At 46.7% G+C, this 25347-nt stretch overlaps 3 protein-coding genes across 6 annotated transcripts in view; 1 reads left to right on the forward strand and 2 right to left on the reverse strand.

Annotated features, from left to right (window-relative positions):
- LOC130128077 (ataxin-2-like protein) overlaps positions 1-3845 on the reverse strand; it is a 30858-nt gene extending 27013 nt beyond the window's left edge. For both annotated transcript variants that reach the window (XM_056297785.1, XM_056297784.1), the window contains exons 1-3: positions 3150-3845; positions 2030-2069; positions 1491-1547 (exon numbers count right to left, since the gene is read on the reverse strand). In XM_056297785.1, the coding sequence (XP_056153760.1) occupies positions 1491-1547; positions 2030-2069; positions 3150-3271 (219 nt within the window). In that variant the 5' untranslated portion in view covers positions 3272-3845. The remainder of the gene's footprint in view (positions 1-1490; positions 1548-2029; positions 2070-3149) is intronic.
- Positions 3846-3870: 25 nt separating this feature from the next.
- Positions 3871-11243, forward strand: mto1 (mitochondrial tRNA translation optimization 1). 3 transcript variants are annotated; one of them, XM_056297788.1, is made up of 13 exons: positions 3871-3910; positions 4676-4863; positions 5581-5780; positions 5939-6056; positions 6540-6838; positions 7235-7347; positions 7509-7699; positions 7818-7948; positions 8978-9182; positions 9519-9690; positions 9851-9960; positions 10304-10461; positions 10871-11243. In XM_056297788.1, the coding sequence occupies exons 2-13, from the start codon at positions 4689-4691 to the stop codon at positions 10958-10960; spliced, it is 1962 nt and encodes a 653-aa protein (XP_056153763.1). In that variant the 5' UTR covers positions 3871-3910; positions 4676-4688; the 3' UTR covers positions 10961-11243. The 3 variants fall into 3 exon arrangements, with proteins under 3 accessions (XP_056153763.1, XP_056153762.1, XP_056153761.1); XM_056297787.1 differs by lacking the exon at positions 3871-3910 and adding an exon at positions 4054-4237; XM_056297786.1 differs by lacking the exon at positions 3871-3910 and adding an exon at positions 4268-4418.
- A 91-nt stretch (positions 11244-11334) lies between these two features.
- LOC130127882 (tectonic-3-like) lies at positions 11335-24545 on the reverse strand. Its single transcript, XM_056297598.1, has 14 exons — positions 24227-24545; positions 23892-24006; positions 23346-23461; positions 22807-22916; positions 19845-19953; positions 19055-19167; positions 18893-18931; positions 17359-17433; positions 15496-15615; positions 15290-15385; positions 14845-14948; positions 14286-14433; positions 13305-13439; positions 11335-11527 (listed from the first exon to the last, which is right to left on the reverse strand). Exons 1-14 carry the CDS (start codon positions 24543-24545, stop codon positions 11351-11353), a joined length of 1776 nt encoding a protein of 591 aa, XP_056153573.1. The 3' UTR covers positions 11335-11350.
- Positions 24546-25347: the final 802 nt, after the last annotated feature.

The raw sequence follows: 25347 nt of genomic DNA on the forward strand, positions 1-25347 counted from the left end.
ATATGACGTCACGAACTACAGATTGAGGGGCAGGAAGTGACTTTCGACATAGGAAGCACGATCACAAACTTTCAAAATGCTTATGTTTGGCGTCATTAACTGAGAAACCACAAGGAGTTTTTATTGAGCACCAAAAGTTGTTGTTCATGAGGGGGAAAAAAATGCAAGAAATTGAACAAAAATGGCTTGCGAACCGTCGTCTGTGGTCGGGAGCAGCGGAGTCGGATAACGCATGTGTGTGCAGTGACCACTTTGTCAAAAAAAAAAAAAAAAAACACTCTTCATAACATAAGATCATGTCCAACATATCTTACTTTCTGTTTATACCTTTCTCTCATAATATCATCTAAACTAGCACAGTTCAGGCTAAACTAGCTCCATCTCGTCCATTCTGCTTTTCACTTCCTGCCCTCCATCTGAATCTTGCGCGTCATCAGAATCACGTGACTGCAAACAAGCTATTGTACCCGGCCAATTACTCCACTCTTCCGAGCCGTCCCGGTCGCTGCTCCACCCCCTGTGCCGATCCGGGGAGGGCTGCAGACTACCACGTCTCCCCTGATACATGTGGAGTCGCCAGCCGCTTCTTTTCACCTGACAGTGAGGAGTTTCACCAGGGGGATGTAGCACGTGGGAGGATCACGCTATTCCCCGCAGTTCCCCCTCCCCCCAAACAGGCGCCCCAACCGACCAGAGGAGGCACTAGTGCAGCGACCAGGACACATACCCACATCTGGCTTCCCACCCACAGACACGGCCAATTGTGTCTGTAGGGACGCTTGACCAAACTGGAGATAACACGGGGTTTCGAACCACTGATTCCTGTGTTGGTAGGCAACGGAATAGACCACTACGCTACCTGGACATCCTCTGGGCAATTTCTAAACTTTTCAAGGCCTTGAAATAAGTAAAATATTTTTCTATACCATTTTAAACCTGCCAGACCTGCATTGGACAAATCTTTATTCTTAATTTTTTTTAACAACTTACAGATTGAGAAAATGTCATACATGCATCCACACCAAGGACAACCACTGTCCAACATCGGCAAGTCTCTCAAAAGTACGGTTAGTGGTTGAGAATCTTGCTCAAGGACACACGAGTTTTAGTTAAGACAAGAAATGGAAATTCTTACCCTCCATCCACTAAACCAACACTTCCCCTTCCAGATGAAAACAGCTGGTTATGGGAGCTAAACTATCAACCTTCTGTTGTAAAGGCAGCTGTCATTACTCCTAGGCTGCCCCAGAAAGACCATAGAGGTCAGCCAAACAGAGAATAGAGGCAAATGGGGGGATGAAGGAGGAAGAACTGGATGATATAGAAGAGGAAGGTAAAATTAGGTTAAGAAATGCTCTTCCTTTCTGTAAATGGGGTGGTGTTTGTAAAAGCACAGCATCAGGTGACTGTCACCTGTTGCATCACAGAAGAAGGGGGCAGTGGTTTGGCGTGCCATGAGAACAACACAAGGAACAGGCAAAATGACTCACCACCACAGCTGTGAGGAAATGGAGCATTCTAGCATTGTTGTAGACACCCTCAAACACCTAAAGATAGAAGTAGAGCAATATCAATCAGATGACACAGACAGCAGTCACAAATGATTTAGCTATTTTAGTAGCCCTTGGTGCTTTTTTTATACAATGCATGATGTTCTCTTATATTAGTAATTCAAATGATGTTCTTATGTCTAATATCAAGAATCCAAAAGAGATGCCCACTATGTGCAAACGTTGTAAGGAGTCAAAACTTGAATTTGAACTAACCACCCCAACAGCAGCTAACAATGTATGTGAGGCTGAAAACAAATCTCCTCTTGTAGGGCAATATAGTTTCTATCTGATATTAACAAGACTGCTCGATGGTACTGCAGTTTAACACTGTTATCAATACACGTCCATTTATTGAAACCACACAATTAAAGTACCACAGCAAACCAGGCTGACATCGCATTCCCTGAGGCTCTGGTCTGAAATAGGCACTGCAAACAGTGTTAGTTTTGATGTCTTTTCTAGATGATAATACTCACAGGAGGTGACTGGAAAGGTGGCTTCACAGAAGCTCGACTCCTGAACAGGAAGAGACACAGACAAAATAAGTCAGATCATGCTTGGCTGATTGGACTCAATAGATAAAGCAACGTGTTCTAAGTGCCCGTCAAGGTAGCATCAGTCACCTAATGAATTAATCAAACCTGACCGTGAGGCAAGTAAACATTTCTTGTACTTCAAACGTTAATAAAATTGAATTACACTCTTACAGCAATCCTTTACTTGTTATTTATTCCTTTGGTATGGTTTTGCAAAGAACTTTGCAAACTTTTGTTTAGAAGACCACTGACAAATAACCGAAGTTTATAATACTTGGCAATCACCCAGTCTCTGTTGCTTTACTGCAGTCTAGCAATTGACTCTACCGTGACATGTTCACACTAACTGAATAACTGATCACCGACGAGCAAGCACCAGCAACTACTAGAAAACTAAGTTACACGAAATATACAAACTAAAAGAAAATAGTTCAGGCAAATCACTTCATACTCATTTGATGTTATGCAGGTGTGGTATATTTTGCAATGCGAAATTCCTGATTAGATTGGGTTTAAGCCCCACACACACACACAGTGTATTTGGACACCGGTGGACACATCGACTCGATGCCATGATCTTGAGAAAGTCTGGTAAGCTTTTCAGCTAATAACCCAACACGTCACAGCTAGGACATGTGACCTTGTCGGCGTGTTCCTCATATCTCTGCTACATGTGTGACTGGTCCTGGGTTAGCTTACGCTAGCGCCTCAGAAATCCTCTACAGTCCCCTAGAAAACCCTCCTCTAGTAAGCGACGGTTGGTCAAATAGACGTCCCATCTCGCACACGCTGCCAACGCACTTGCTCCTCGTCAAACTCCTGGACCCGCCTTCACGACGTCGCCCATTGGTCGGATTCGCCGTCAGTCGCGGCGTGACCCCCCCGCCCCGCCCGATTGGTTCGTAGGCGTCGTCCATCACGCTCGAACGCTTTCATTGGACAGCACGAGGGTTCCCTTTACCGTGACACGCCCACCCGGAGACGTCGCTTTAACCGGTAGGCCTCAGAGTCACTGGAAAATCCCCGGACTGTCCTGAGGAGCGTCCCCGGACCAACTCACCTTCCAGCCGGGGCTCTGTTGCTGTTGTTGCTCCCGCCGGCTGCGGAGGACATACTCGCTGGGCCCGAGGTTCCGTTAGACGTTTTGCGCCCGCCGGAGCCGGGCTGCGGTTGCTTCAACATCGCCGAGCACCAAAAGGCTGCCAACGACACCAAAGTCGGGTGGAATTTTTTTATATATATAAACAGCAACCCCCCCCCAAAAAAACAACAAAAAACCACAAAAAAAATCTCCCGATTCCCGGAGCCGCCTGACGCGATCTAACTCCTAGAACGGCAGACGGGAAGCGGACCGTCCGAGTTGGGGGGTCCCGCGGTTTTGCTTAATCTCGGGTCGGAGCGGCTACCGTCGCTATAATCGGGTAACCGTCGCTTTCTGACCTCGCCGGCTGACGAAACTGCGGAGGGCTCCGCTTAAAAGCCGTTAGCGTCGTCTTTCCTGCCCTCCCCTCACCCTAAACCCGGACCGGGTCGTATCGAAAGCGGGGCCGCTGTGCCGAAGCAAAACGTCGTAAAAAAAACCGAGAGAGAGAGAGAGAGAGAGAGCGCTCGGCGAGGATGGCTAACGCTAGCTTCGGGTGTAGCTCTCCTGCCCGGATTACTTCGACTCTTTCCGCCGCCTCGAGCTTTTCTCCCCCCGCCCCCCCCCGCCGAGCTCGCGCTGACAGAGTAGCCGCTCGAGGTGTGCGCGTCACGAATTCGCCGGTCGTTCTAGTCGAGCGCGACAACGTGGAGGCCGGAGCTCGCTGGTTCACCCTCACGGTAGGTTCGCACGGTTGACTGGAAACCGGCTAAAGGAGGGGGGGGAGGAGGGGCGGGGGGAGCTTCGGTGGAGGAGGAGGAGGGAGGGTGGAGGAGGGGGGGTGTCATTGACCTACTAGCGAGCTACTTCCGTTCCGATTAATACTTTAAACTGCGACGGAGAGTTAAACAACCGAAACCGACTTGACACGGCACCACGTGGCAGCCTTTTATATAACCCCCAAAAAAACGCATCCACTCGGGCTCCGTTTAATGACGTCACTTTATATTGGCTTTATATTCAACGGCGTTACCGCGCCGGGGCGAGAGAGAAGAAGAAGAAAAAAGGTGGATTATGTCTTTGCGCCTATACGCGGTGTATTACGGTTTTTGGCGCACGCAGCAATGGCGGCCTCCTTGCGGACGCCGGCGTGAGGGTGTTGCTTGTCGTTCTTCTTGCGTGTGCGCCGACGCGTCTTCCTCCTCGGGCCGCTCCCAATTTGAGCCGAGGGCCGGAAGACAGCGGCAGGTAATAAAGGCGGCCGGTTTTACCGCCCCCCCCCCCGGACCGGATCGTCAGCTATGCGCACCGGCGTCCTATTTGTGCGACTAATCGTATTGGGGGAATTCATCCGCAGACTTGTACCGTCATAGCGGATCAACGTCTTATATGACGTGTTCGGCTATACGTCATCTGCCAGAAAAATTAGGTTCTTTGCACTGTGTGTGTGTGTGTGTGTGTGACGAAGTTGTGTTCTTAATGTTGAAAATCTCTTGTTCCGGCAGCTTCTCCGCGCACATGTCGACGCAGAGCCTCCTGCCTAAGGTCGCCGGCCGCGGCGCCGCTCGCCTTGCCAGGCGCGCGTATGACGTCATCGTGGTGGGCGGCGGTCACGCGGGAACGGAGGCGGCGGCGGCCTCGGCGCGCGTAGGGGCCGACACGCTCCTCGTCACCCAGAAGACCCAAACCATCGGTGAGAGAAAAAGGGGGGGGGGGGAGATCCGTGTACACGTCAGGCTCCGAAAGATGACCCGTTTAATAAGCTGCCCCGGGTTTCCTTTGAAACTCGCCCGCTGCATGCTGGGAATGAAATGAGTCCAAACTCACGATTTGGTCATGCTTTTGATGTAGGGGGTTTTGTTTTAATGAACACCTTATGCAGTGGCGGATCTAGAGATTTTTTCCTGGGGTGGCAAGACTGTATCCCAGAGGTGGCAGCTGCCACCCCTTTCCCCCCCCCTGTAGATCCGCGCCTGTGAGGGGGGAGGGGGGATTCTAAATCGGCGACTTCTGTTTGAGACGAGTTTGGTGCGGGTCTCATTGACCTTCACCATGCATGTACATAAAATATACTTTAAAAACATATTATCTGATTTACAAATGGGGTGGCAAGACTGTATCCCAGAGGTGGCAGCTGCCACCCCTTTCCCCCCCTGTAGATCCGAGCCTGTGAGGGGGGAGGGGGGATTCTAAATCGGCGACTTCTGTTTGAGACGAGTTTGGCGCGGGTCTCATTGACCTTCACCATGCATGTACATAAAATATACTTTAAAAACATATTATCTGATTTACAAATGGGGTGGCAAGACTGTGTCCCAGAGGTGGCAGCTGCCACCCCTTGCCACCCTGTAGATCCGCCCCGGACCTTATGTAACCTAGTGTTTCTACTGCACTTCTTCTCTTCCCCCAGGGGCCCTTTCCTGTAACCCGTCTCTGGGTGGGGTGGGGAAGGGCCAGCTGGTGAAGGAGGTGGACGCGTTGGATGGTTTATGTGGGAGGGCGGGGGACTGGGCCGGGATCCACTTCTCCATCCTCAACCGCAGTAAGGGCCCCGCTGTGTGGGGCCCCCGGGCCCAGCTGGACCGCCAGCGCTACAGGCATTTCATCCAGGTACCAAACTGACAACTAGTTGGATAAGAAATCAGTTTTGCTTTAGAGAGAAAAAGGGGAAAAAAGATTTTTAATATCAAAAAGGCTATCGCTGTAATGTCCTTCAACTGATTGTCTTTCTGTCTCTGTATTTCTGTCTCTGTATTTCTGTCTCTTAGAAAGAGCTGTTGTCCACCCCCAGGCTGACGGTGTTGGAGGGCTCGGTAGAGGAGTTGCTGGTGTCTGAACAGGACCCACAGAAGCCTGGACTGCACAGAGTCACTGGGATCCGTCTGTGTAAGACCCAGTCGGTCTCGGCATTAAGATCAGGGCTTTGAAAGTGGAACCAACTACCGTTGTATTCCTCAGAGATTCGTCTATATCCAGCTTTTTTTTTTACTACCATTTAACAGGAAAAGATCTCTCATTTTCCTTTTTCATTCAGTTTTTGTTGTTGTTTGATCAAACCAGCTAAGTTTTTCAGTTTGTTTTCTTGCAAGGTTTTAATGCCTAATCTTCTGTTTTATTTGGATTCTCATAAACTCCTTGTTTCTTTATTTCTCCGTCTTTGCTTTCTCAATTCCAGCTGTTCGAACATAAACTCTAAACTCACTGCTAGCACTTCTGAGCCCAGATATCTTGGCTTGTTTTGTAAAACGTCTCATCCATTTGTCTTCGGACAGTTTCATCAAGTGTCCCATATGTTAGGATCAGACATGTCGTGTAGACTCGTTTATCGGTTTGTTCGTTTTTCTTTTCTCTCTCCATTTGATTCCTCAGCGGACAACAGCCTCCCCATCTCAGCCCGGTCAGTGGTGCTTACCACTGGTACCTTCCTCTCTGGTTCCCTCTTCATGGGCCAAACCACCTCTCCGGGGGGGAGGATAGGAGACCCTCCATCCAGCGCTGGTCTCTCCCACACGCTGAGGGAGACGCTGGGCCTAAGGCTGGGCAGATTGAGGACCGGCACTCCTCCCAGGATTGTTAAGGATTCGGTCGACTTCTCTCTGGCCCAGATCCACTTACCTGACCAGCAACCCACCCCCTTCAGTTTCCTCAACAAGCACACACACTGCAAGGTGACACAACATCCTTTAATCCATAGAACCTTGCAGAACCATAGTGAGTGTGGGGGAGAATTGAACCCCTAACCATTATGGGTTGAGCAACGTTCTCACCCTACTGCAGTGCAGGACCCCACAACCAACATCACACATGAACAGCAAAGATCTGCGTAAACGTTACTGTATAATCCAACAGCAACACCCCAACAGCCTCCAGGTTGCTCAGCCAGACATGTGGCGTACAGATTACAGATCACGTGTTGTGTTTTCTACAAAGGAAGTCATCAATACAAATCACTTAACCAGTACCAGACTTCCCAAAGTGCTGTCATGGTTTTAAATGGGCCGTTGGGCAGTTTGGAAAAGGAAGTTTTTAAAAATGGCCTATACTTCTGAATTCTGACCCCACAGCCAGAGGACCAGCTGCCCTGCTTCCTGCTTCACACCACAGCCGGAGTGGAGCACGTGGTAAGAGAGAGCCTTCATGTCAACACACATATCCAGCAAGACACCAAGGGCCCCAGGTACACACACACACACACACACAGAATCTCAATTAAATCAGAGGTAGAGGCCTTACAAGAAGGCAGTAAGAGAGGGCGAAGATTTCAAGGAAAAGTAGACCATGAGAAGGGTCAGCTGACGGTGTGTGGTCACCGGGAGTTTCTCACCCCGTGTTCTTCAGGTACTGCCCCTCCATCGAGTCCCGGGTTCTGCGCTTCCCTGGCCGACGGCACCAGGTTTGGCTGGAGCCTGAGGGACTGAACTCGGACCTCTTATACCCTCAAGGTCTGTCCATGACCATGCCCCCGGACATGCAGCTCCGCCTACTCAGGGAAATCCCTGCCCTATCCAAGGCTGAGATCCACACGCCTGGTACACCACCCAGCCGGGCTCAATCTCACTAAAGTTTGTTTTCCTGTTTATTTCATTTTCCTTTTGACATTGCTGAAGTTATGGTAGAATGGTGTTCGCTGTCCTCTGCTTCCTCCAGGTTATGGGGTCCAGTATGATTTTGTTTGCCCCACCCAGTTGAACCCCAGCCTACAGGTAAAAAGCACCCAGGGTCTCTTTCTGGCAGGGCAGATTAACGGGACCACCGGCTACGAGGAGGCTGCTGCTCAGGTAAACCCAGTTTATCAGGACCAGGAGCTGAGGAGTGGACAGTAATCTTTCTCACCAACAGTTTTCGCAGCCAGTCGCTGATATAGTATTGAAGTTATTGTGGTGACCCACATCTATATAACGAAAGACATTCACCTAAGAGGATGGTGTACCTTTAAGGGAAGAGGCGAGGGGTCAGATAATGCACTTCCGGTTCACAGTTCAGTGTCGTTGTCGAATGTATGACATGCTAAGTTGGAGCTAGTAAACTACCTCAACTACATCTACTCTCACGTCTCCTGTCTCGTTGTTTTCTAACTCCACATTATACTCATATCTCTCACTTCTAAGCCTGTTTTCGGTTAGCTCTAGCAAAAAAAACAAAAACAAAAGGGACAGTGTTTAAACAATTAGGATACTGTAATTCGTGAAGGGAAAATGTCCGCCATTGCCGTTATTTCACATTTCAAGTCTCTGCTTGTTGTTCGACTAGTTTATGCCAAATGTGACATTTTAATCTTGGCCTGTTCTGCCACCATGTTTGTCTTTTCCACCGTATACCTGTTGAGTTAGGCATGGTTGTTCAGTGCGAACGTGTTCAACTCGAATGCAGATAGTATTCAAATGAAACACTATTTTATAATATCTCATTAACAGAACATCAGTTAGACTTAACAAATACAAGGCTCGGCGTTTTCGGTTTTTACCGATTGTCACCGAAAAATACACAGATTTTTAAACTGATTTTCGCCTGGATTTTATGTTTCCACGGATCCAAAGGTTGTTCCTGTTCGTGTGAGGTTATGTAACAGTGCCCTCTTGTGGCGAAATTCGGCATGCTGGATGGCTTTGAAAATTAAAAACCGAAAACGCTGAGCCATGGTCATTCGATAGATCGCAGCAACTGTAGAATAAGGCGTTGATGATATTAGTCAATATACTGATTTCTTTCATGACCGCTTGATAAAGTATCAAAGCCTCTGCAGATTTGAAAAGTACAGTCTCTGTCTATCTGTCTGTTTGTCTCTCCCTGTCTGTCTGTCTGTCCAGGGCTTGTGGGCGGGAGTTAATGCTGGTCGCTCAGCCCTTTCCCTCCCTCCCGTGACTCTGTCTCGAACAGAGAGTTACATCGGGGTTCTCATCGATGACCTGGTGAGTCGTGGGGTGACCGAGCCCTATCGCATGTTCACCAGCCGAGCTGAGTTCAGGACCTCTCTGAGACCAGACAACGCCGACCTCCGACTCTCCCTGAAAGGTTGGCATTGCCCTCCACTAAGCACAGGACCTTGTCGTTTATGCAGCTGAAAAGCTTGGCTTAGATGTTCATCCACTCTGTGTAAGGCTGAGCGAAGATAGACAATTTCAAATTGATCACTTTATCTGGTCGGTGAAAGTCAGGGGGTTACACAGATGAAGGTAGCGAGGATGACTGAAGATGTGTGTGGCTTGTAAGACGGAGAGAAAACAACATTAAAAGTGAAACAAATATATTCAAACGTATGATTCGTGCCAGAGAGAAGCTGCTCTGAGAGGAAGGGAGGGGAGAAGGGATGTTCTTTTGCTTCCTGTCATGGCCTTTGTCATTTGTCAGGGTTTGAGGAGGTGGGCTGTGTGTCGTCCCAGCGCTACAAGGAGGCTGTGAGAGTCAGGGACAGCCTCCAGGAGGCGCTGTCGGCCCTACAGTCTCTGTCCTTGTCCTCGAACAACTGGAGAAAAGCATTTAGCTTCAACAGCATCAGTGAAAACAAGAATGCCAGACTGAAGTGAGTCACACCTTTCTGTCAGCAAAGATGGAGTCACAGCTAGTTCCGTTTCCAGTCCTGATGAAAACACGTTTTCCGTCTGTTGACTGAGGCCCTGAGCCTCAGTTTGAGAAACCAAGAGATGCTAAAATTAACTGACTGCACGGTCCTTGTTTTCCAGCGGTATGGAGCTGTTACAATACAACGATGTGTCATTTGAAAAGCTGGCCTCTGCTTTCCCAGAATGCCTTTCAACTTACCTTGAATTCTCCCAAAGGCTCAAAATAGAAGGTAAAGTTTCTTGTTTCCCACACTTTGGGGCAACAGAGGAGGTTCACTTTGACACCAGGACAAAAATCAAAGAAATTAATTGACTCAAAAGAAAATATTTTGAGTCCTAACACAAAAACACAGTAGAATCTAGACAGTTCTACAAAAACAACAGTCACAACTGGTAAACATTTTCCTCTGGCTCGCTATTGTACACTGTGTCGTGTATGTCATGTACCATGGCTGCACAGTTCATTATGCACAACATTACATCACAATCATCATACACCATAGTTGAGAACGGTAAACTCTTTGCACACTTGAGCCTTTGGGGGAAAAAACACATCTTGTGTGTCTTCCCCAGTGATCTACAGACCCCACTACGAGACGCAGAGGAAAGACATCGAGAGAATCCAGAGAGAGGAGAGTCTGTCTCTCCCCCAGGATCTGGACTACTTCTCCCTACCAGCGTCACTGTCTCAAGAAGTCCGTGAGATTCTGGACCGAGTGCGACCGAGCACTGTGAGTCCATCTGTAGACACACTGAAAAGTTTGCATTTCTGCTGACGAGCGATTCTTTTCTACTTCATAATCTTTATGTTCTTAGTTTGAATGTAGATTTTGTGGAGTGTTGTTCAGTGTGTGGCGGTGAATTTTAAAATGTCTTGTCTTGGGGTGCCTCGGCAGCTGAATGGTTACAGTGCATGCCACATGGTCGCAACCGTCAGCAGTTTGAATCCAGCCAGTGACCTTTGTCGCATGTCTACCCCTCCCTCTGTCCCCCATATTTCCTTTCTGGCCCCACTTTCACTGTCTAATTTTAAAAAAATTAAAAAAAAAGGTCTTGTAGTTCCCATCTCATCCATTATTTTTTTGGCAAGTTGACTGAGTTACAGAACCAGAACCTCTGACTCCTGTCTTTGTGTTCCAGCTTGGTGCTGCAACTCGTCTCCCTGGGATGACACCAGCTGCCATCGTTCATCTCCTCAACTATGTTGTGAGAGCTGGACAGCGGGCCTAACAGAACTGGACCAGGGGCGGGGGATGAGCTGTGTGCTGAGAGAGGGAGGACATGACAGAGGACACAATGGGGAGTTGCTGGCAGAGGAACTTGAGCTCAGAGAAATAAGGATTCTAAAATAACCGTTTGTTAAAAAAATAAGTCTATTTTAGAAAATGTACAAAAATAATAAAAGTATTGTAGGAATAACTGTACAGTTTTCAGTTTGTAGAAAAGGTGAAATGATTCTCTACTGTACAGAAGTACATTTCCAACTGAATAAATGTTAAGAATGATTCCGTAACATTCACAGCTCATTCCTCCAACACGCAAGTCGTCATAAACAAAACTGTCCGTCAGTGCCCGACCCCTCAGCTACTGAACAGCTGTAAGCCCACCCATGTCACCTTTCTAAAGGTCTCCACTGGGATTAATGATGTGCCCATCCAGCTCATCCGCCCCTCTGCTGAAGAAACCGAAGGGGAACTTCCAGTCTGGCCGAGGCTGGCCCCTGGGGAATTCTGGGTACACCGTTGAGTCTCCGAACCTCACCTCCGTGGTTAGAGCCAGAGAAGAAGAGAGGGGACACTGAGATATAACAGAAAGAAAGAAAAGCGAAGGTGTGATTAAGGTGTTGCAGTATGATGCAGCTGTATCAGTTCAACTAATTCTGTTAATGCACAACAAATGTAAACTTTCTAGCCTTTACTCTCACCCCATGAAGATTAGAAACACAACCATTTTATAATGATGACTAACAAAAGATATTCAAGACCCTAGTGGAGAGCTCCGCATTTAGTTTACAGTAATCTGTAACCATTATTGACATCGCACACACAGTGCAAGGACTTGTAGCTACCATCAGGATTTATAAATGCATACTTTTTTTTTCTTTCTAGACCTGTTTATATATATATATATATATATATATATACGGGGCTTAATTTGTGCCAGATCCTGCCGGAACAGGATCCAGGACTTCCCAGATTGGGACCGACACCTATCTGATTGGATCCGGCACCTCCTTTGTCACTATCAAAATCTGTAAATGAATGTTGTGTATTTAATTTGATCTGTTATGTCATTCTTTTATTTCCCATTGGTGTTACTCGTGAATGGATCGTTTGCCTATTTTGGATGCATTTTAAATCTGATTTTTTTTTTAAAACGAGAGGGCGAGACGTCGGGTCACTCAGTTTTGTGCATGTGAGCTAATGTTACTGTGACTTGTATTAGGACGCCCTCAGCAACAACAGGGAAACTGGTAAAACGGCAAAAAAAGACAATGAAATATGTTGAATTTCTTCAAACCAGCTGGTCAGTCAGACCCTAAACAGGCCTAAGTGTTTTCAGCGAATCAACGGTGTTTATAATGGCACTGTCCATATTACTGAAACGGACAGAAGGAGATCAACAGACAGACAACATGTCACTTAGTTCGGTATTTAGCCTGCTTGCTTTTCGTGGTTGTAAATAAAACTTTTGGCCCTAATTCCATTTCCCCCCCGTTGTAGCAACCCACAGACAGAAGGAAACAACAGGGAAGTGAAGGGACAGTAAATGAGAGAGAGAGATGCAAACAGCTGTCCCCCCCCCCACTAACTTTCAGTGATTATTGTGAATGTTCTGATTAATAAATATAATAATGATTTGTTTGTGACGACAGTTTTGTTTAGTTTTAACAGCCAGCATGTTGCCCCAATGTGCTCCAGCCACTGGATTTTTTGATGCGTCCCGTGACCATTTCTGTCCTCCTGACCCACCGGGACAGCACCCTCTGTGTTCCAGGACCTTCTGATTTACAAATTAAACACTGCTCGCTCGCTCTCTCTCTCTCTCTCTCTCTCTCTATATATATATATATGTATGTGTGTGTGTGTGCATTTGTATATATTTTTTTTCACATATTTCATTTTATCTCTACTAACAACGCCAAGCTAAATGCCTGGAGTATGTAGTGCACATGGCAATAAAATAAATTCTGATTCTGATATTTGATTGAATTTTTTAAAGCCCTGTGATGGACTGGCAGCCTGTCCAGGCTGTCTCAACACCTGCTGGGATAGGCTTCAGCATCCCCACGACCCTGAGAGTAGGATAAGCGGTTTGGATAATGGATTATTACTATCATTATTATTATTGTGTGTTTTACAAAGCCTGTAAAACTACCAAGTTTGTTTACAAAATGGTAAAATAGTAACGATTTTTCACTTTTTTTTACACCGGAGTCAAATTCCTTGTTCATATAGGCACACTTGGCCAGTACAGCCGATTCTGATTTGGCTTAGATAGTATGTGGTTTTGACTTGATGGTGGTGGTATTGAGTGCAATAACATTTTGTTAAAAACACAGCCCTGTTCTTACCTGGACCACGTGACAGTGGAAATGGTACTTGGCCCCCAGGATGTAGTTCTGAGGAAGGTGAAGCGAACCCAGCCGAGCCCACAACACCCGGACTGAGAGAGAGAGGGGGAGGAGACAGCCTGACTCACACGTCTCCTTCAGGAGAGATGGAGAGAAATACACACACACACACACACACACACACACACACACACACACACACACACACACACACACACACACACACACACACACAGAAATAGGCACAGAGACATTTAGGGAGAGAGAGTAGAGACAGAGAGAGAGAGGAGACACAATACAACTGGTGAAAAGGACAGGAAAGACCAGCCCGGTTTCAGGAAGACCTCTGGTGGTCTACTAGCATTGAGGTTTGTTAACTATTGAAGAATATAAAAAAAATACACATGACATGGCATATTCTAATTACTACCGATACAACCAGGGTGTAACAAGGTCTACAGTGATTTCCAGATTTCTCTGTTGTCTCAGAGGGCAGTTTACACGTTATCATGTAAATTTCCTTCCAGTCCTGGATGTTGTCTGTTTGGTGGTTTGCCAGAACATCATGGTCTCCTAGAGGTCATGTAGGGTAGGACCCTTCTTTTTAGCTGTGAGTAACCAAACGTCAGTCAGGTCTGTTCTTGGCTGAGCAGCGTCTAATCTGAAACGAGTACTTGTTGAGCTTAGAGAGGTTCTTCGGATGTAAAAAGTCTGGATTCTGTGGAGGCTACTTTCCACCTTTATGCTGTTTTAGGAGGCAGCAGTTGCTTACATTGTTTAAAGTCGAAGCTCATCATTTAAGGGCTTGACTTTTCATATCTACAGAAATTACATGCCATTCATTTCAAACATTTGTAGATGAATAAATTTTTGTGGCTTGGCTTCCTTAATTTCTCACGAGAGAGCCGAGCCTCTGAGCTGACACAGAGACCAGTGAAACCGACAGAGACCGTACCTGCGGGCTGACAGAGAGACCAGTACCTGCGGGCTGACAGAGCAATGCTGGACGAGGACTCTACTCCAGTCTGAACTGGAACCAGAGTTCATGGCTAAGTGACTGGGAGCGACCCGGCCCTGGAGGACTTCATACAGCTGGGATCTCAGCTCTGAGCAGTCCCTGGACCGAGAGCTGGATCACACACCAAGGGAAAGAGGGAAACAAGAATATATATATGAACATATAGAAAAAGAAACAAAAATCAAACTTCACTCCATTAGCACCGAAAATACTGAAAGTGAAGTACTTCCCTTACTGTGTGTACACACACCAACGCAGTGTAGTTAGTGCAAACAAAATGTTATTTCCCGTGAGTTAATGAGGATGCCTGAAATAATGTTGCCCAATCATTTGTTTAATTTACACCATTACAATTTGAAAAGCACAATGCACATAAAGACTAAGACATCATTGTAATTATTATTATTATAATAAGCGGCAGTAGAAGTAGTGGTAGTAATAGTAGTAGTAATATTTATAGTAGTAGTAACACTAATAGGAGCACTAGTACTAGTACTAGTAATAGTAGTGGTGCAGACTGACCTGAACATGCACCCTGTGATGGCATTGTGTGTGAAGAACACTGGAACCCTTCTGTTTGGATCAAGAGAGCATTGCCCTCCCTCCAACGCCCCCAGGATTGTCAGCTGACCCGGCGATAAGGAACCTAAACCCGTGGTCACCTGACAGCCTGTCTGTCTCTCAACAACCCAACATCACCTGTCTCGGTCAGGTAGATAAACAGATCTCAATCTGTCGAACGTGAGTGAGTCTGTCTCCCTGCCCACTACACAATGTCACCCGTCATTCTGTCTTTCTGTGCACAACACCCCGTCAACTGACAGTCTGTCTGCCTCTCTGTTAGTCTACTACACATAATCACCTGACAGTCTGTTTGTTACAAAGAAATACTGAACTACTATTTGGTCTTCCGGTTCACTTGTGTCTCTCCAGGTGAGTCTCACAGGTGGTTCTGGCATAAGGATACTGCCTCCTCTGTCTTTCCAAAGCGACCCATGACTGGAGAGCCCGGTCGAAGCCCCACTGCAGGTTTTGGTTCCGGACTAGGGCGTGGTGAGGCCAACTACACCAGAAAAAAAACAACAACACTTTTTACCACACACACACCAGAAAAAAACACAAATTTGAATAAACTATCAAGTATCTTGGTTGCAAATTCGACCTTCCGACTACCTGGAACTTCACTGAGTGCTTCTGCAACAAGACCTGGTTTGCATCTACATCAGTTAGGACCACGTTGACGGTGACATAGACAAGTTCCCCTCTGCCTGTGAATCCAATGGTGAATTCTACCTGTGGAGGAGTCAGGGCAAGGACAGGCTGAGGGTGGTGTTTCCCACAACAAATACCAATGGAGCAACAGGCTGTTACATTCTATTTAATGATCACTTTTCCTCCGTGTGTGTGTGTGTTGGGGGGGGGGGTACTAGCTTCAAACTGCCAGGTTGTGAACAAGTCAAAACATTTTTGAAGGATTAATCACTGAGAACATTGTGCACTAACCTCTCATTTCTAACAAATAAACCATTCCATCATGTTATCCTATTGAAATCCCCTGACCTAATTCTAACTCTGGAAAGCATCACATGAGACATCCTTTCTTGAAGGATAACCACTAACAAATAACCATCACCCAATATCGAAGCTTTTATGCTTCCTAAAAATCCTCCCCCAAAAAAAATCCATGAATATCTTTCGCCAAATCCATTAATATCTTCGGGCGGCAGTGGCTCAGTAGGTACAGCAGATATTCAGGTAACTGGAGGGTTACCGGTTCGATCCACGGCTCCTCTGCAAAAACGTCAAGGTGTCCCTGGGCAAAACACCAAACCCCTAACTGCTCCCAATGTGCCGGTTGTTACCTTGCATGGCTGACATCAGGGTGTGTGGGATAATGTGAGGCATTCATCCATTGCAAAGCACTTTGAGTGGCCTTTGCAGCTAGAAAAGTGCTCTCTCTCTCTCTCTCTCTCTCTCTCTCTCTCTCTCTCTCTCTCTCGCTCTCTCTCTCTATATATATATATATATATATATATATATATATATAATGCATCCCATTTACCATCTTTCGTATAGAATTTGAAACTCCCATCTGTCTGGTTTCAGGAGCGCTCACAGTACCTTGACTGCAGCTTGTAAAATGGTCAGTGATATGATCTGGTCTCTGGATGGAGCACAGCATTGCCTTTCCTTGTCTACTGATTTGTCAAAGGCTTTGTAACAGTGGATCAAACTTCTTTTACGTAGGCTCAAATCCACTGGTTTTGACATCAATGCTTGCATGTGGTTTTGGGCTATCTGAGCAGCAGAACTAAGGCAACTGAGTGATGGGCATCTATCTGGACTTCTTGATGTTTCTCAGAGTGTGCTACAAAGCTCTGATTGGAATTAGCAGGAATATTCATGTGTTTACCTGAAGGCATCTTAGAGCACGACATAATAATAATAATAATAATAATAATCAGATATAGTATAGTGCATGTCATGTCAAGTGCAGTTTGTGAAATGTGCAACGTGTTGAACAACAATAGTCCATCCATCCATTATCCAAGCCACTTATCCTAAGTAGGGTCACGGGATGCTGGAACCTATCCCAGCAGTCATTGGGCGGCAGGCGGGGAGACACCCTGGACAGGCTGCCAGTCTATCACACAGGGCCGACACAGTCACACCTAGGGACAATTTAGTACGGCTGAGTCACCTGTCCTACATGTCACCCGGAGGAAACCCACGCAGACACGGGGAGAACATGCAAACCTCACACAGCGGACAACCCGGGATGACCCCCAAGGTTGGACTACCCCGGGGTTCGAACCCAGGACCTTCTTGCTGTGCAGCGACCATGCTAACCACTGTGCCACCGTGCCACCCCGAACGACAATAGTTACTCGTGTACTTGTAAATTCAAAAGTAACTGGACAATACCCCAAATCAGTATTACATTCAGGCTTAGAGACTATCCATGGACAGTACGGCCTGGAGGAGGAAATGTAATTGGGCCTTATTAGAGGACTGTGCTGAAAGCTGTCTGCTAACCGTTGACACCACATTCAGACAAGAGTTGTTGTGTTGTGTTGGTGCTGGCCAGTCGGAGAGCGGAGAGACCGGGACCTGAGGGAGGAGACAAAGCTGTTGGTGACGGACTGATTGAGGAAGAATGGCAGTGATATTTCCCTTCTGGTTCTTTCACTAGACACTTCATCTGATGCACACAACCTCTTCGAGAGTTCACAAAGTGTTAAGAGCTACTATCACTCTCGGGCACTGTAATTACTTCAACCCCATTTCCACCTGGTATTATCTTCTTCTTTTTTGGGGGGGGGGGGATTTCCTCCCCTTTTTTTTCTCCCCAGTTGCACCTCGCCAATTACCCCACTCTTCTGAGCCATCCCGGTTGCTGCTCCACCCCCTCTGCCGATCCGGGGAGGGCTGCAGACTACCACATGCCTCCTCCGATACATGTGGAGTCGCCAGCTGCTTCTTTTTCACCTGACAGTGAGGAGTTTCCCCAGGGGGACGTAGCGCATGGGAGGATCACGCTATTCCCCCCAGTCCCCCCTTCCCCTAAACAGGCGCCCTGATGGACCGACCAGAGGAGGTGCTAGTGCAGCGACCAGGACACATACCTACATCCGGCTTCCCACCCACAGACGTGGTCAGTTGTGTCTGTAGGGATGCCCGACCAAGCCGGAGGTAACGCGGGGATTCGAACAGGCCATCCCCGTGTTGGTAGGCAATGGAATAGACCGCTACGCTACCCAGACGTCTCCACCTGGTATTATCATGTGGTCTGTGTCTGGATATATTATCTAGCTAATGAACAATCTGTCCAGAAGCTTTGTATTTACCCCTGATATTTATTTGCCTTCTCCTTATCTGCACTGTGTCCACATTGTCATCAAAATGTCTTCAAACATAAATAAATACATAAAGCAAATAAAACCATGGTCAATTTCTCAGTTAATGGGTCATTTTAGCAACAAGGAGGCATTAGAAACAGGAAGTCCTTTGTAAGTGCTGTGAATGTAACTAAAGTGGCTCTTTTACTGTGGTGGGAGTGGTTCCTGCCTGAGTTTGGTGAGTCTAAGTAAAAGAAAACTTTCAGGAGGTCCAGCAGTGACCAGGAATGCTGTTTGTACTCCCTGAGCGGTACCACTTCATTAGTATGAGTGCACTACAGGTTGTTCCCTAAATGATTCCGGTGGAGATTCGATAACAACGTGAGCTAGATCCCTCAGAGATGGTCTGACAAATCCAATCAAATTCTGATCACGGTGTGTACTGAGTAAGCTTACACTCTGCATTAACATGCATTCATCCTGATCCAGACACAGATCACCTATAAATGTCGATCAATAAGCAGGTGTAAATGGGTTGTTCATGTCATTTTTATATACTGTACTGCTAAACATTCTCATTCATTCTCGGACACACTTCTGCCGCCACTACAAACCTAGGCACAGGCAATGACAAGGGATAACTTGCCATGTCCTGGTATTCCTGACAAAAATAAAACTGTTTCATCAATATGAAGTGTGGCTTTAAAAAACACCAAGACAGAGACTCTCACCAGTAAATCTGTCAGTGCCTCTGCCTCCTTTACTGGGACCTGAAATGACAGGACGAGTGTGAACACAACAGAACATGATAGACACTCGGTGTCGACATGCTACATCCATCACAGTAAGTTAGTCAGTTCAGTGTCAGTGTCCCGTACAGGCACTGTGCTGACCTTGACCAGGCTGAAGTCACTGAAGTAGGAGCGTGCGTTCAGGCTGGGTTCAGTGCTGCAGGACTGCGGAGTCAGTGAGCGAGTGCAAGACAGAGACACAGACCTCAGGAACCCTGCAGGGAAGTCAGAAAGGAAACAGACTTACTCTATATTCATGTTAAAACATGTTCGAATGATGGTTGTACTGTGATTGCAACAATAACTGCGTTTTTTTTAGCTAGATGGCAAGATAATTGTCACTGCATTTGCACTTTTCTGGTTCAAATACTTGACCAAATTATTGTTCAGGTCAAAGGCTACCCTAAAATTAATATATATGTGAGATCAGGTTAAAGTAAGATAATTAATCCTCCATCCAGCCATTATCTGAACCGCTTACCCTGCCCTCAGGGTCGCAGTGATGCTGGAGCCTATCTATCCCAGCAGTCATTAGGCAGCAGGCGGGAGACACCCTGGACAGGCCGCCAGGCCATCACACAGGGCCGACACACACACACATTCATACCTGGGGACAATTTAGTACGGCCAATTCACTTGACCTACATGTTTTGGACTGTGGGAGGAAACTGGAGCACCCGGAGGAAACCCACTCAGACACGGGGAGAACATGCAAACTCCACACAGAGGACGACCCGCGACGACCCCCAAGGTTGGACTACCCCGGGGCTCGAACCCAGGACCTTCTTGCTGTGAAGCAACCGCTGCGCCACCGTGCCGCCCAAGATAATTAAGTTTAATATAAAACTGGAACACTACAAATGAAATCCCTCTGTACGAGGTCTGAGCTCACTGGCAGGGTTGCTGTTGACACAGGAAGTTGTTGCTGCCCCAGGAGACGGCTGACCGAGAAGACCCCATATTGATGACTTAGAGAAATAAGTCAGGATGACATCATCGACCTGCAACACAGTCATTCAGACAAAGATCATGTCACAGCTCCACCATGAATGTGAACAATGTACTGCAATTAAATGGAAGTATGGCAGAACATGAGCAGAACTGAGGCCCCGTACAGGAACCACATCAGTGGCATTATTGCATTGAAACATGTGATCTTGTTTAAGCTTTTATCCAAAGTAGTGGACATGCATAAGAATGATTTGCAAGAAGAACCCCCTCCCCCCCAGAAAATCTACTAGCTCCCTAGTTACCACAAAAGATGCAGAGCAACCATAAAGAAGGCATAGCCATGCATTACAGTAACTACTAAAACAGTTGTAATGAGTCTGACCAATCAGATAGCTTGTGATTGGTGGATCGGTCTCCCCAGCACACCTGGAGCAGCTGGTTGACATGTGACCCTTCAGCACTTTATTTTAACAGGACAGTGGAGAGAGAGATGCAGCAAAAGTCCTATGCCGTGTTCCCAAATAATCACAGCTGTTAGAGGTAAAAGAGTGGGATATATTCAAGTGGTGATCCTATGAAGACCCGGTCATTACTACATACGTGTCTGAGAGCAGCTCTTGGGGCTGGAGTGTACAGGCGTTACTTAAGTGCATCTTAAAGCCAACGGGACACTGTCGGTTTGAAAGGTGCTGAAACGTTTGCTGACTTGTTTCAGGACAGCTGATTGATGGTGCCAAAAAGGCTATGTAAGATGGATGTAACGGTTGTCTTGGTTTTCAAAATTCTTTTGGAAGGCATCTGGGTAGTGTGGTGGTCTATTCCGTTGCCTACCAACACGGGGATCGCCAGTTCGAATCCCCGTGTTACCTCCGGCTTGGTCGGGCGTCCCTACAGACACAATTGGCCGTGTCTGCGGGTGGGAAGCCGCGGGTGGGAAGCAGCGTGATCCTCCCACGCGCTACGTCCTCCTGGTGAAACTCCTCACTGTCAGGTGAAAAGAAGCAGCTGGCAACTCCACATGTATCGGAGGAGGCATGTGGTAGTCTACAGCCCTCCCCGGATCAGCAGAGGGAGTGGAGCAGCGACCGGGACGGCTCGGAAGAGCGGGGTAATTGGCTGGATACAATTGGGGAGAAAAAGGGGTAAAATTAAAAAAAAAAATAAAAATCATTGAGTTATAAATATTCCGATTTTATGCACTGTCGGCAGTGCCATCCAATAACCATCCTTGGTAAGACAAACATCTGAATTACTGACCTAACCAAATGACCATTATTGTATTGCTTTTCTTTAAAATGATCATTTAATGCATTATCTAGTAGTGATTTGAATACTAATCTCTTCTAGTATTGAAAAACACTTTATTTCTGCTTGGTGCTAGTAACAGTTTAGAAAATTAGGGTTTTATTGTCTTTAGTCTGTATTTCCAAGTGTTCGCCCATAGAGTTACATCAGAATCAGAATCAGAATCAGAATCAGAACTTTATTGGCCAAGTGTGCCTTCGCACACGAGGAGTTTGACCCTATTTCACAGCTTGTAGCACTTGCAGACATCACTCACACACACAAAAACAAAACAAAACCACTGAGCGTATAAATCTGATGCCGGTGATGGTGACGCATCGAAGAAAAGGAAAACAATCACGATTGAAACAAAAGTGGAAATAATAAAAACGTTCGGAGAGAGGCGAAACGCCAGCAAATATTGGAAAAGTGTCAGGCTACAGCTGATCAACGATCGGGACAGTTATAAAGGACAAGGGGAGAGTAGTGGAGTGTGTAAAAGGCTCTGTCGCGATGAAAGCAACAATCACCACTACGCAACGCAATGGTTTAACTATGGAAATGGAAAGGCTGTTGGTAATTTGGTCAGAGGATCAAAATCACTAATATTCCTAGTAGCCTTGGTTTCGCGATTGAAAGGCTGCACGTGTAGCAAGTAAAGGTGCTTGTGATGAAGAATTTGTTGCGAGTTGGGGTTGGTTCAACCATTTCAAAGGGAGGGTAAATTTACACAAGATTGTAACGCAGAGAGGTTCGCCAAAGTTTACCAGATAGTTACCGATGGCCTCGGCTGCTACAGGGCCACAAAAAAAAGAAGAATTATACAGTGAACAAATGTGTTTTGTTCTTTTGAGTTCTGAAATTTCGAGAGACACCTGGCAGAAATGTCCCTTCCCAAGTCAGCTCGGCTCTCTTTGTTGGGGGTTTCTGCTCGAGACCCCATTGTTGCTCCTCTCACACTACAGGACTTCCAGTCATAAAAATCAAACATGCTTGATATTAAATGGGGTGGCCCCGAATGGCTTCCGAGGAGATCGGGAGGCTGAATATTGAATCTTAAATACCTCATACCGTAGGATTACCTGGGAAGATAATCAGTTCGTAGCCAGCCTCAAATTGTGACACCCCCCTCTTCTAAAAAAAAAGAAGCATATCAGGCCTAAAATCAAACAAATTAAACTATTCCTTCCTATCTTTTCTCTCTGTTAAAGGAGTTTTTTTAGGGAGTTGTTCCTTATCCAATGCAAGGCAAGGGTCTAAGGACAGGATGTCGTGTTGGTGTAAAGCCCCCTGAGGTAAATTTGTCATTTGTGATATTTGGCTATACAAATAAAATTGACTTGACTTGACTGTAGTGTGCACCAGGCTTTACCCATTTGTGTGGTTCAGCCACCAGGGGTGCCCTGTCAGCACTTTTCTACATTGTTTTATTGGATGTTTTGTGTTTTAACCTGCGTCCTGCTTCTGTTAGTTTCAGATTTCATTATTTTCCATTTTAATCTTCCTCCTCTTGTGGTAACTTCAGTTAAGAATCAATATATTAATATCGGTTCATTGTTTAATCAAATCGCTATGTTAGTGTGGACTGAAAGCGTTAAGCCTAGATCTGTGTCTGTTACCCTGTAGAATGGTCTGGCATGGAGGCTGGCGGTCATGGGGTTTGGAGGAGAGAAATGGTAGGATTCTCCTAAGGCTGGGTCCTCAGGGAGAGCTGGAGGAGGTTGGCGTACTGGGGCAGTATCTGCAGGGACAGATGGTGGGAAGAACACGCAAGTGGGAATTATCAATGCATCTCTAATTGTTTTATTGCTATGAAATTAACTATGACACAAACTAATGTCCCTTGTCCCTTGAAAGAAACAGTAAAGAAAATGAGTTGATCTAAATCAAAACTACTGCAGCGCATTTTCCTTTTTGTATTAAAACTTGAGTATTACATTGTATGTAATACTCATGGCCATCTTCACAATAAATGTGACAACAATGAATTATTAGAAAATGAAGAGAAAGGTGGAAAAAAGAGAGACAGAACTTTTTATTTGAGAGGAAGCTAGGTTTTTGGCCTTGTGCGGGTCTGTCCCTGGTTTGGATAGGTTTCAGACTATAAGCTTGCTTCTCTTGTTGTCTGTACTGAACGGGACCTTCCACTCATTCAAGCATTCAGACACAGACATACCTTCGGGTCGAACACAGACCAGCGAGTCGGTGACGGTGACCAGAGTCGGATCCACATTGGTTCTGAACATCAGCCACTTTTCAATGCAAGTGCCTGATCTGAGGAACACAAGTTCAGTTCTTTTTAGCATCACAGCTAAAAAAAAAAAAAAGGACAAGTACCTTATTCAACAGTACCCTGCCACATCGCTTCAAGTTTTATTGACAGTCAGGTTTGTATTTTCTCCTTGTCTGTGAATGTTCTCATTCATCCAGGTCATAGTTATCCAAAGGAATTGACTTGGTTATATATAACCAAGTCCAGCTGCACTTGATTCAGTTCCTTTGGATATTTTCTCCTTGGTAAGTTGCTCAACATTAAGACACGAGGACATGAAAACGACACTTGGAAGAGGAAATTCCAAGAGCACCCAACATTACCTACGAGACTTTATGTACGCAAGAACATCTAACAATATCTACGAGGGTCTCCACGCACCGAATACTGAAACACTGGTCTATGCGGGCACATAACGAGCTAGATACTTACATGGCTTTCTGGGAGCATCCGGAGAAGACGGTGCTCAGGTCGGCGACGCCACAATCTGCTGTGTCACAGCAGCAGCCGACATCACAGAATCCTGGACTCAAGTCACAGAGACACACTGCAAGACAGAGACTTGTATTAATGTTGGGTTCTGTTCGGAGAGGACATGTGCTTTGTGAACATAAATCACAGACACTGGAATAAAGACACTTTATGTGATGTTCATCTCTGGGGGACAGGACGCCTTAGTGACACGGGTTGATACACGGAACTACTCAAGCCGGCCCTGCGGTCCGGTCATACAGCCGCTCTACTGACAGGGGGACATCACGTGGTACCTGGTGGGGTCACAGAAGGTTTGGTTGTTGCTGGATTGGGGACGTCGGTGGTTTGCCCGGCAGTAGAAGGTACGGGCGGAGTCGGGCTTGTGAACGCCGAGGAGCCGGGCTCCACAGTAAGGCTTCCGTCGGTTCCGGTGCTGGTAAACTGGGCCGCCGATGTGGTCTCTGGCTCAGGGGTCGCGGCAGAGCTGAGAGGCCCTTCGCTTGTTGCGCTGGTGCGGGTGGTCGGAGGCGATCCGGAAGTGACCCCGGCTCCTGCGGCAGGGTGGGCCCAGCAGCTCCAGAACACAACGATCACCAAATGACGGAAGTACATCTCGTCAAAAACTCTTGACATTCACGCGCGTAACACGCGACAGGCGAATTCATCGCCGCCGCCGCGCTTTGGCAAGGGTTACACGGTTGCGCTGGGGCTAACGTCAAGCTAGCCAGCGTTGCCCTGACAACACACGTCGCGCGTTCACCGGCCTCGTCGGGGCTACTAAAGTACGCATACAGCGTCCGATAAGTAAATAAACAGAGTTGAAATACTTCAACTAGTTAAGAAGCCTTCTTTCGTACTCACGCACTTCGTCGCGTTCGGCAGGAGCGTCGCGGACGGGCTTCGCGTTGCTAAGGAAGCCGTCTCGCTGACTTCCGTTTCGAAGGGAATTCTACTTCGCGTTGTAGCCGAATGGTTGTAATCGAGCATGTCCGCCACCTATCGGACTGGAGCGCGGACCGGAAACACGCAGGTCGCCAGTTCTACCGTTCAAGCCTGTTTATCAGAGTGCTAGAAGAGTAGCGGTTCGGTGATCCACCCCCTCCTCTTCATCCTGCCAACTAACCGCCTTCCCCCTGCCCTAAACCCCCCCCACTCCAACTCCCTCCTCCCCAAATGCTCAGAATCATCTGAAATAACGAGAAAGTGGTTTTTAGCCATTTAGAAAATGCATATTTTGCATAATTATGCATAATTATACTTTATATTCTGCTATTTTTCTGGTCCCCTCTGGAACAATACCTACCACCTCCAAAAAAAATGAGGATCATAAGTGCATTTTTGCAAAAATGCATACATTTTGCACAATGCCAAAACATTTTCTAAGTCCCAGAAACATTTTTTTATATAGGTGAAA

This window comes from Lampris incognitus, chromosome 17 (assembly GCF_029633865.1).
Source record: "Lampris incognitus isolate fLamInc1 chromosome 17, fLamInc1.hap2, whole genome shotgun sequence".
In the NCBI taxonomy this organism is placed as follows: Eukaryota; Metazoa; Chordata; class Actinopteri; order Lampriformes; family Lampridae; genus Lampris; species Lampris incognitus.

Excerpts from the sequence above, each read along its gene's own strand:
- LOC130127882 (XM_056297598.1), bottom strand. The coding sequence starts at position 24,545 with ATGTACTTCCGTCATTTGGTGATCGTTGTGTTCTGGAGCTGCTGGGCC. Across the intron at positions 24,007-24,226 it reads ACCTTCTGTGACCCCACCAG|TGTGTCTCTGTGACTTGAGT; the intron begins GTACCACGTGAT and ends TCTGTCTTGCAG. Across the intron at positions 19,168-19,844 it reads TGTCAACAGCAACCCTGCCA|GGTTCCTGAGGTCTGTGTCT; the intron begins GTGAGCTCAGAC and ends ACTTCCCTGCAG.
- mto1 (XM_056297788.1), top strand. The coding sequence starts at position 4,689 with ATGTCGACGCAGAGCCTCCTGCCTAAGGTCGCCGGCCGCGGCGCCGCT. Across the intron at positions 6,839-7,234 it reads ACAAGCACACACACTGCAAG|CCAGAGGACCAGCTGCCCTG; the intron begins GTGACACAACAT and ends CTGACCCCACAG. Across the intron at positions 10,462-10,870 it reads ACCGAGTGCGACCGAGCACT|CTTGGTGCTGCAACTCGTCT; the intron begins GTGAGTCCATCT and ends TTTGTGTTCCAG.